At 35.2% G+C, this 11,819-nt stretch overlaps 2 protein-coding genes across 2 annotated transcripts in view; one reads left to right on the top strand and one right to left on the bottom strand.

Annotated features, from left to right (window-relative positions):
* Positions 1 to 1,603, bottom strand: part of crm (cramped chromatin regulator) — a 40,621-nt gene extending 39,018 nt beyond the window's left edge. Inside the window, exons 1-2 of the mRNA XM_076126045.1 lie at positions 1,469 to 1,603; positions 988 to 1,094 (exon numbers count right to left, since the gene is read on the bottom strand). Coding sequence (XP_075982160.1) covers positions 988 to 1,094; positions 1,469 to 1,481 — 120 coding nt within the window. The 5' untranslated portion in view covers positions 1,482 to 1,603. The remainder of the gene's footprint in view (positions 1 to 987; positions 1,095 to 1,468) is intronic.
* A 567-nt stretch (positions 1,604 to 2,170) lies between these two features.
* LOC142980506 (E3 ubiquitin ligase Rnf121) lies at positions 2,171 to 11,662 on the top strand. Its single transcript, XM_076125939.1, has 8 exons — positions 2,171 to 2,353; positions 2,436 to 2,470; positions 3,858 to 3,999; positions 4,606 to 4,760; positions 5,511 to 5,739; positions 6,208 to 6,310; positions 6,715 to 6,847; positions 7,646 to 11,662. The coding sequence occupies exons 1-8, from the start codon at positions 2,321 to 2,323 to the stop codon at positions 7,764 to 7,766; spliced, it is 951 nt and encodes a 316-aa protein (XP_075982054.1). The 5' UTR covers positions 2,171 to 2,320; the 3' UTR covers positions 7,767 to 11,662.
* Positions 11,663 to 11,819: the final 157 nt, after the last annotated feature.

Here is an 11,819-nt window from a genome sequence, read left to right as displayed (position 1 = left end):
CCATATAAAATAAGGTAAGTACATAAATAATTCCTATACTCAAGAGTGGGTGGAAATGGGCTGGATAGATAAATAGATAAAGTATATAAGACTAACATTATTAATGGTGTAACGAAGGGTGTATTTTATACAGCTCTGTCTACAATGTCAGACATAACAGTTCTTATATTATGTATAGCTGACCCGCGCAACTTCACTTGCGTCACATAAGAGAGAATGGGTCATATATTCCCCGTTTTCGTAACATTTTTCGTTGCTACTCCGCTCCTAATGGCCGTAGCGTAATGTTATATAGCCTATAACCTTCCTGGATGAAAGGACTATCTAATACTGAAAGAATTTTTCAAATCGGACCAGTAGTTCCTGAGATTAGCGCGTTCAAACAAACAAACAAACAATCAGACAAACAAACTCTTCAGCTTTATAATATTAGTATAGATGTATGTATTATAGAACAAAATGTGTAATGTGTAAGGATATAAATACCAAACAGTTTTTTCCACAAAACTGTGTCATATAATTATGTAATAGTATGTTGTGAAATATTGTAGTAATATAGGCTATTTACTTTAAGAATAACTCATACATAATACATCATACAAAGAGTGAGCAAATGTCACCTAGGTCAACTGGAGTACCTAGATGTAATTTAGAAATCAAGGCCATTGGTTTTTCAAAGAATATCATGGAGAAACTAAATCATTATGCAGAAGAACTCTATGTAATAGAAATATTGTCAATTAATGTTTTTTAAACCATGTCATTTCAAATTATACTAGTGATAATATTTGTAAGATTATATTTTGAGGCCATTTTAGCAAATAACAAGTCTATTTGTGTTCATTTGACCGTTTTAACTCACCACAGGAGAGTATTATTTTCAGACACTTCTTATAAACCACCTTACTGCCTGTAAGCTACAAAGGTTAACTTTCTGCAGTATTTCAATTAAAACCCTCATTAATTATACAATACAAATGCACTTACCTTACTAACAACAGCCTTGGTAGTATTGGTAGCTGTTTTATTAGCTGGTCCATGCTGCGACGGCGAAGATATCGTCTTAGGTTCCGTCGTAGGCGCGCGGTTCATGTCTGTAAACATGGTACCAGTTTGTGTAACCATTTGTTTGATTCTTTATGTTTTAAAGATAAGGATTATAAGATCTAGTTTAAGAAAGGCTAGAGAAAGTTAAAAGTGTAATATTACGATAGCGAGGACGTTTTATAGAGACTTTATTTGTTAATTTGACCTTTCTGGCGCTTAAATTTACTCTACGCCTGGGGTGCAATTCTTCTGTATAATAATGGCCGGATGAATATTACTTGATGATTTTTGATTTGTAGCAGCTAATCATATGGATCTAATAAGAGTATCCACGTTTTTTATATAAGGAACGCTATGTTAATCTTCCAGAGTTACTAGGGTTTACAATCGCGAGAATTTGTGTATAGCTAGTTTATCTTACCTTTGTTTGGCATTCCGAGTTTTGGAGAATTAATACATATCGTTCAGTGTCTTTAAATTCATGTTATTTCACTTGATAATACACAAAACAGTTAATCAAAATAAAAACATTATGCGCTATTTTTGACAACTTGCCATCACTTGCGAAACGTCAAAATATGTCAAAACTGTCAATGTAGTGACGTGTGACGTTTTCAAGCAAAAGGAAGAATCTGAAAATGCTAAACAAGGTAATTAAATACATTATTATTGCAAAAGATTTACACTCAGTGCATTCTACTGTGGTTTGTACGCTAAATTGTCTTGAATATGTAAGTACCGTACACTCTAGTAGGGTACCTACACCTATAATTTAGATATAAAAAGGTCTACACCTTTTATGAATACCTACCTGACATTAAGAACAAGGTATTGGTTTCTTATCGAATCGAAATAGTTAAACTTACTGAACAGTGCATTTAAAATAAAAAAAAACACCATGGTGTGTACTTCGATATTTTCAATAACACTTTCTTATCGAAGGAAATAAATGTTGGCTACACTACCAAAAATGTCATGTTGACAACTCATTTAGCGTTCCATGTTTCCACCTGGCGCCTATTGATATTTTACGTATGTTAGAGCAGTACCAAGATAGGAATTAGACTGTGTTAAACAGAAAAAGAGCTTCAGAAACAGCTATCAAATGAAACCCTCTGTGAATTATAGTTTTGGAACGCCCGTTCCTCCGGCATCGTTCTTGATAGCACGGGGTTTTTAGGTTTAATTTAATAATTTAATTGAATTAATTCCCATATGATCGTAACATAGTGTTTGTTAATCTATTGTAAATATAGTGTATAATAAATAAACCATGGATCTCCACAAGCCTGTCGATCCTAATAAGGTAAAACATTACGGATTCTAATTAAAGATTTTTATCATTATTTTTACTAAATATTAATATGTTATTTGCATTTCCTGTATAGACTTACGAGGAATTGACATCTGAGGAGAAGTTGAGGTAAGAGTTCAAGGCAATCGCCTATTATTTATTAGATTTACGGTCACTAGTTCAATGTGTAATTTGGTTCTATTTGATAAGCTTAGTGACGGCTAAACCTCCACATCACCCTTATTTTTCATATAAATAATGTCGTTTCTACATATTGCAGTAAACAATTCAATGAATATCGCTATTACAAAACAGGAAATAAATCAAGGACAATTATTTTGGTAAAAAAATGCATCTTGTGACTTTGATGAAAGTATCTCATGATTTTTCATGAGATACTTTCATCAAACAACTCATTAATTTGAATACAAACCTCTTTCGTGAATTCATAGTAATGCTATCACCCAAATCATTGACTTGATGCTTTAGCTATTCATTGTTTAGAAGCCATAATTCATAGCAAACAAGCCATTAGGGAATTAAGTTTAATATTTAAGAAGGTAGCAAGGTCAGTTGGCAAGTTATTCAAGCCATACATATTGTTATTGAGTGACAAATATGTTTATTAACTGTCACCTTTTACCTGTAATTGATGTGTTACTTATAATTACATTAATTAGTCACAGCACTCTACACAATCTAATAAGAAACTACCTAATTAGGGAGGATTTGACAGCATTGTAGATGTATGTGATATTTGTGTATGTCCACAAATATCACATACATCCACAGTATGTTTTTCAAATTGTAAATAAATAAATGATTTCAACACGATTAAATAATAAAAATTGTAGTTTTTACACCAGCTGTTCCTATTGGAAACTGTTTATGCGACAATATTATTAATTAAATAACAGATAGCCAGTTACAGTCCTCATATATAACATTAAAGTAAACATGACACACATTTCTAAGATAGGAATGCAATTTACTTGTTAATCTAAGATAAGCCTATGACTTTAGTTAGTGATAATGAAATAAATAGTAAACAAGATTTCTGACCACTAAATGTGCATGTGTCATAATTAATATTTAATAGAATTAATACAATTAAGGAAAATTGCTTACATTGCTTAGTTTTGTGATCCAGGTTACACAGACTGTGGTCGCTGAAATTTTCAGCAGTATTTCTTTTTATTACTTTAGGAATGTAAAAATTAAAAAAAAAAATAATAATAATTAGCGTAAGTATTCACCTTGAATTCAATATCTGGATAAAACCTAACTTTATCCTAAATATTTAAGATTCAAGTAATATCACTTTTTAGATAAAAACAATAACACTAACTTGTGACATATTGCAAATATTTACTCATCTCCTGATTAACCAAAGAGTAGCTGAATTGACAGTAGTCAAATACTCTATAGCCTCATACAAAGTGAACCTAATGAAGAATTTACTCAGCAGTAGGACATGGAATATGGCCAATAAATAAATAATATTTTTAACCCACAGATATGATCATCAGAAGCTCCATGAGCTGCACCGCGGCCATGAGTCGATGCACACGACCATGGTCATGATCCTGATCGTCACGCTCATCATCGCACAGATTGTCGTCATGGAGTGGAAGAAAAGACATTACAGGTCTTATGCTGTGAGTAAAATATGTCCTACTTACTATATACATTCATCTGATAGTTATAAATAAATACCTTTGGCCACTTTTGACAAACATACTTAAAGACTATAATAGACTATATGACTTAGACTTAAAGGTAATAAATGATTTGATTCTGATTTTCCGTATTCATCACTTCTGGTGATCTGATTCCAAATTAAGTAGATCGTACTATACTTCTTAATGTTATAAAATAAATTTAAAATTTGTCATGCTCTGCTCATCACACAAATACTTGTCGAGATTCGAACTCAGTACACCTGCCAAAATACAGTCTAAATGCAACACTCTAAGCTAAGACTTTGTTCAGAAGCGGCGAATTCACCACGATTCTTTCGAACGAACGTTCTGTCCACAAGAAGCGGGAGCTTCGCGCGTACTTTGATCTCGTGTCAAGCTTATAGACGCAATGTATGACCGCCTAGTAGCTTGATAACCCGCGAACGAACTCGTACGCATCGAATTCGCACCTTCTGGACAAGGTGTGAAAAAGTATTACTTCGTAAATAAAATAATTCATGTATTTCATTTCTTCATAAATTTTTATGAGAGAGAATTTACAGTCTTCCTTCTGGTTTCCAGTTCTTCACGATGGTGGCGATGTGGATAATCCCAGTGGCGATGAGCGTGAAAAACCACTGGTGGCGGTTTATCACCATATGGAGTATATTCACCATGCTCACCGCTATCGTCATGAGGAAGTCTTCTCTCAGACCCATGTCGGTCACTACACCTAGGTAGATACTACTCTTATTTCACCACTTCCCCCGTTTCTGAGGTACATTTAGCGGTAATTTATCTAATCAATAAAAGCCCATATAAATGTGACAGTTTGAGTAGATAAACTACTGCTAAATGTGCCCCAGAAACTGAGCACTTGAAACGTGAGTAACTTTGTGGCTTACTGGCGCGGTGGCTATTGAATCCAACTGCTGGCCTCGAGGCCCCGGATTCGTTGGCCAGGTTGGACAAAGTGCTGTTGGTCTTTTTCTAACTTAAATTATTTTCAATAGTAGTCTAGTGTTTAGTAACCCGGAATAATTAAGGTAATAGGCTCACCCCCAATTATATCTTAATGCGAAACGCGGATGTTTTTCATACACATCGGCCTACACCTCCAGGAATTACAGGAGTAATATTATGTACTAGCTGACCCGCGCAAATTCGCTTGCGTCACATAAGAGAGAATGGATCATGTTTTTCCCCGATTTTGTATATTTTTTGCTGGTACTCTGCTCCTGTTGGTCGCAGCGTGATGTTATGTAGCCTTCTTCAATAAATAATATTTTTTCAATTCGCACCAGTAGTTCCTGAGATTATCACGTTCAAACAAACAACCAAACAAACTCTTCAGCTTTATGATTCTAGTATAGATGTATGTTATGTCGCTTAAGGGACCAAACAATATGATGAAAATTTTCACGCGAGCCAAATCTCAGTCTCTCAATAAATTTATATAATTCCTAATAAATATTCGTATGTTCCAGACTGGTATACAAATGGTTCTACCTAATATACAAAGTGAGTTGTTTGCTGGGCGTGGTGGGCTACATCCTGATGATGCTGACGTTCTTCGGCCTCAACCTGGTGTTCGGCCACAAGCCGCAGCAGTGGATGGACGTGGCGCTGATGCTGCTCTTCTATGGACTGTACTTCGGAGTGTTGGGTAGAGATGTGGCTGAGTACTGCACTGATAAGATGGCAGCTTCTATTGGGGTAACTATCATAATTTTTTTATTAATGATGGATATTAATGATATCTTTTCATCATCAAGTAGAATTAGTACACTTTGTTCGTTGCTTAAAAAGCCGTTGCCACCCTAATCGTTTGTATTAGATGAATACAGGCCAGTCATTGATTGATTACAAACTCACCATTCATATTTATAATATTCGCCTACGTGGCGAGTCTTTTAAACCGAGATAGAACTAATATTGTTTGCTCACCTAACTTAAATTTTCGTCACCACATGAAATGTACAGGGTGGAAAAAAATAAAAATTCAAGGTCATTATTGATTTCTAGTATCTATCAGTAGTTGTAAGTCGTACTTACTTTTAAGCCATGAAAGTGAAGTTTCCTTTCAGTACGTTAATAAACTTTCTATATTAAAAGTATTATAGTTTCACTGTGTATAGTTACATTTCGCATGTACTAATATAAAATGTGTCTGTGTGATTCCAGTACTACACTAAGGAGGGTATCCCGACGCGTCAGTTGGAGAAGAACGTGTGCGCCGTGTGCGGGAACTTGCTGCTCGTCGACGTCAACGAGGAGGGCGTGCTCGGTGCGTACACGTATACGTGCACGTGCACGTGTACCTTGGTTATACGTGCACTTGTTTACAAATACGATATGAATACTAGTTAGAAGTTTCTTTTTGAGAAACATTTTTATCTGTAAAATTTTATATGTTACAGTACTTCTCAGTATACAATTTTCTCATTACTAAAAATGGCATATTCAGACATCTTATACGAAAAAGATTTTAGCTAAAATGTTGTCTAGTATACATTTTAAAAGCTATGTCTGTAATTTTTATTTGATAATTGTTTTATAGTAAAAGAAACTGGGTATTTAAAATTCACATTGTTATAACAATTTACATAACTATAATTTCATTAATCAAGACCTTACTGCTTTGAGATAAATAAAATAGGGATTATGCTCAAAAACTGTGTTATATTCCAGAGAACACGTACAAGTTGACGTGCGGCCACGTGTTCCACGAGTTCTGCATACGCGGCTGGTGCATCGTGGGCAAGAAGCAGACCTGCCCCTACTGCAAGGAGAAGGTGGACCTCAAGAGAATGTTCACCAACCCGTATCCTTTTACAAAACATTATTGTTTTATCATAACTTTTAACGTTCCAGTTGAATGTTTATTATAGAACTAGCTGACCCGCGCAACTTCGCTTGCGTCTCATAAGAGAATCATAATTTTCCCCGTTTTTGTAACATTTTTCACTGGTACTGTGCTCCTATTGGTCGTAGCGTGATGATATATAGCCTATAGCCTTCCTCGATAAATGGGCTATCTAACATTGAAAGAATTTTTCAAATCGGACCAGTAGTTCCCGGGATTAGCGCGTTCAAACAAACAAACAAACTCTTCAGCTTTATAATATTAGTGTAGATTAGTGTAGATTCAGACTGCCTATGTGGCGCCTTCGGCAGTGTATGCGGCTGCCTCGCAAAGGTCTCGGGTTCGAATCCTGTGTCAGGCCAAAAAGTGTTCTCAGTTTTTCTATTAAAAAAATCAGAGAATTACCGAAGTCAGGAAGTTTAGGTCGTAGACCTCGGCAAAGACGTCGGTCCTGTGCCGGACCGCTCTGTGGTCGTAGCCCACCGGGCCATGAATTCTTGAGGTAGTGCAAATCTACTTTTACATAATTACTACTGGACTAATTTTACGCGGTCAATATTTTAACAGTTACGATACATTTGTTGCCCGACTTTTTGATCGATTTAATTGTTGTTGTGCATCTAGTATTGTGTACCAAATCAACTTTATTCGCACGCTAATGCTCTTGCCTTGTTCGAAAACTAAAGATGCTTTCTGTCTTATGAAATGCTTTCGAATTTTATTTATTCATAATACATTCTTAACCGAGATATCCAGTTGGGACCGTCCCCACATCCTATACGGTCAGCTGCTGGACTGGATCAGATGGCTGGTGGCGTGGCAGCCCCTCATCCTGTTCCTTGCGCAGGGCATCAACTGGCTGTTCGGGCTGGAGTGAAGCGCGCGCCGCCAGCCCTGTGTTGTGTCTCCGTCGCCGCCGGGTGGCGCCCTGTGACTGTCACGGCGGACTGTGTGGCCTGGTACCAGGCCGACCGACGCCCACGTTTTGTTGTATTACTTAATTTGTAATAAGTTAATTCCGTATTTATTTGTCGCGCTTCAAAAATGTTCGTTTTAAAATCAGGGATGTACTTGAGGACAAATGTTAATAAATGTTTAACGATAAGTGTTGCCAGTGATGTCGGGTATTGTCGTGCGACGTTGCCGGACTACGCGCGTCGCTACTGACGTATGTCGCGCGTTGTCGCCAGACGTGTCGAGTAAAATACCGCAGCTTCGCTTGTCATGTCATTGAACATTCCGCAGCTTTACAACAAAAGGACCACATACATATAAAAAAAAACTAAATTTCTTTTAATCGCAAAAAAATACATTTTATCAAGTATATTTTAATATTTTAAAATTACTTCCAACAATTTCGCACTATAAGCATTAAAAAAACAATTATGTCTTTGTTATAAACCCGATGAAATGCATTTTTTATAATGATAAGTTTTTTAAATTTAGATTTGTGACCATTTTGTTTTAAAGCAATGATTTGTTCCCCAGTGTATCCCTGATTTTATCTTTCATTTACGTTAGTGACTCTAATTACATAATTTATGTACAAATTATCAAAAAACAAGTATTTTTATTTTATTTCTACAAATCATTTTATTGTTAATTTCAAAATTACTTAGTTTTCAATTTTAGGGTGCAATAGACAAATTATGTTTATACAATGACCATTGTGCTTTATACTGCATTCAGTTTTGAATAAAAGTGGTTTGTTCAAAATGCATATGTGACTATGACACTGTTTTAAAGCAAGTTTTGTTCTTAAGTACATTCGTTTGTTTGTTAATCTAAAAATATACTACACCTATTGCTTGATGAAAAGATTGGAGTTGTTCTTAATAGTCGATATTAGAAATAATTGATAATAATATGAAAAATACTAGTATTCAATTTTGTAATTTTTTAACTAACATTATTTGCAATATGTTAATTATTATGTATAAATCACAATCAAATTATCAACCAATAGGTGCCTTAAGTTTTGTTCGCAATATTTTAGTCGAGTATTTAGAGCTTCAATGTTGACCAAAAATAGAACAAATCTCGACTAAATTAATTGCTACTCAACTAAGTTTCTGATGTTAATCGACTAATTTTACTAAATAAATTAGTCGATTAACATCAGAAACAGAACTCGACTAAAACAAGCTAGTGCGAACAGAGTTTTAGTATAATTTTAGATTAAATGTAAATATTAGTTAAACGGAAAGTTATGCTTATGTATATAGTTATAATTTTATACTTGAGTGATTCCTTAGTATACTTTGCACATATCTCGCTGTTTGTTTATAATGTTATACACAAAACTCTGAATACATACAAACATAAAATCACGCCTTATTCCTGAACAAAATGGAATATTTTGAATGATCTACTGGGAACTAATCTTTTTACGGCTACCATACGATACTTATGTTAGATTTTTTACTTTACTTATAGTTTTGTCTAAAACAGTGGTTCCCAACCGGTGGTCCGCGAATGACTTTAAAATTTAACATTTTCAGGATGATTAATACACTTTACCTTTCATATACTAACATAGTGGTCTCTGCTAACAAGAATAATATAAAAGTGGTCCCGGACTAAGAAAAGGTTGGGAACCCCTGGTCTAAAATATACAACGCTGAGACGTCTTGCGATATTTAAATTCAGTTAAAACTTTAAGTAATGTTTAGGTCAATTGTATTTTATTGTGAATCGCGAAAAACAATATTTTTTTTCTTATATCTGAATATTGTATGACTGGTATTATTCCTTGCTACCTTGGAAACATCCCTATATAGTAAATCTCCGATACTTAAGGATTCTAGCCTTCAAGCGACTACCTCCATACAAATCTAGTCGTGTAACGAATGCCGGAGACGCAATTCTTATACGAACTGCAATGGATTTGTACGGTCGTTTAAAGACTACTCGGGCCATTTCAAACGTGAACTTAGTCAAGTCATTTTATCTTAGGCTCTTGCTCGCACTTACATATTGTCACATTCTTATGATTATTTTGATTATGGCGTAGTTTGTACGTTTTTAACGGCCTGAGTATATCGTTGAATATTGAAGACAGGCTTGTGAACGAAGGGCTATAAGCTGAGCGCAGACCTTCGTCCGTTTTCTTGTGGGCATAAGATAATATTATCCGTCGTCGGGAGAAATGTGTGCGTTTTAAAATGTTTTGCAACCAACCCGCACTTGGTTAGCGTGGTAGACTCAAGGCCTAACCCCTCCCCCTCTTTTGGGAAGAGACCCTTGTCCTGCAATCGGACAGTAATGGGTTACAAAAATTACCCATTAATGAACCACTGCTGAGTCTCCTCCCGTAATGAGGAAAGGGTTAGGCCTTGAGTCCACCACGCTAGCCAATTGCAGGTTGAAGAGTTTGCATACCTTCAAGAACTGTTCTAAACAACTCTCAGGCATGCAGGGTTGCATCACCGTTGGAACAAGTGATCATTATTTCTAATACACATAACTTCGCAGTCATTGGTGTGCTTCTGATTCGAACTTGTTTTGCATGGTACCAACTTATACCACTCGGCTATAAACAATAGTCTATCTTTAGGTCTTTATGGTCTGCGCTCAGCTTAATCTGTAATAGACTATCTTGCCTTAACACTAACATGGTCAAACTAGTCGATATATTCGAGGTGCAGTCTCGAATGACGTTCCTTTAGGTTTAATATCTGTTTAAGTACATCTTTTAGAAGGATACCGTGTATTTTCGCTATATTATTAGGTCGGGGAAAAAGTCTTTTCGCATTATAGTATGTATGAACTTGCAATAAAATCTCTTTGGATTCAAGAATCACAAATGAGTACACGGTTCATTAGGTTTCTTTCAGTGAGCTCGTGAGGTACCCAAATATCGAGCTTTTTTATGTAGAGAAAATATTTTATTACATGTTCATACATACTACAATGTGAAATGACTTTTTCCCCGACCTAATATTATATACGGTATATTCTCTGTTGTCCCTTCTAACACTGTTTCCCAGGGTGACAACTGGGAATAGAAGTGGAAAGAAAATTCCCAGTTGTCACCCCGAGGTGACAGCGTAGAGGTGACAACTGAGAATATACCGTATTTTCAATACTCCAATACCTATATAGACAGGCATTTATTCCAAATTATAATTATTTGTATATTGGGCTGTTGTTTTGATCCTTAATTTTATAAGCGTTGTTATCTTAGTAAAAGAACTATGCTGCCCCCGATAGTTGAAAAGGCGTATCTAACAAGAAGTGAAACCGGAGAAAATAGTATTTTAACCTTTATACAGGTGTATTAGTGCAAACAAAAGCGATTTATTTCGCTCAGCTAAAACTATCACGGAGCGACATGGAAAAATATAAAACATATGGACGGGTGCGGCTTTTTTTGCTGATTCAGGCAATATATTTAACTCAATTTCGACAAGAATGTTAGATGCCTCTTGTCAACTATGGGGAGCAGTATAGCTTATTTCATCACTCAATATTTATTTTATGTTCTAAGACCTGCCTGACTATCTATCAGAACGGTTACTGTACAACGACCCACTAGTTATAGTATCATGCTATCTCACTCTTTCACGTTAAAAAGAAAGAGACGACCGATGTTATTTCTTCCTGTAAACAAGGTTTTAATGAACACCATTCCATGTTGTAAGAAAACTATAATATGAGAATTTATAAAAAGTATTTTTATATAAAAATCGATGGATAAATATGAATGATATACCTATGTATTAAATAAATCTTTTGTTACGATGTACAAAAATTAAATATGTTCCAAATGTATTCCTTGTTTTATTTTAAGGTATAACACCTTTATACTTGATGTTTTTATAGCTATGGAAGAGCCACAATATTGTCGCTGAATAAGGAGAGTCTCCATAAATTATCTTCAGTTAAATACACCTATCTACCTTACCTACATGTATGCAGGAAATACACG

The sequence above is a fragment of the Anticarsia gemmatalis genome, chromosome 18 (assembly GCF_050436995.1).
Source record: "Anticarsia gemmatalis isolate Benzon Research Colony breed Stoneville strain chromosome 18, ilAntGemm2 primary, whole genome shotgun sequence".
Lineage (NCBI taxonomy): Eukaryota > Metazoa > Arthropoda > Insecta > Lepidoptera > Erebidae > Anticarsia > Anticarsia gemmatalis.
This window is presented reverse-complemented; position numbering and strand designations above follow the sequence as displayed.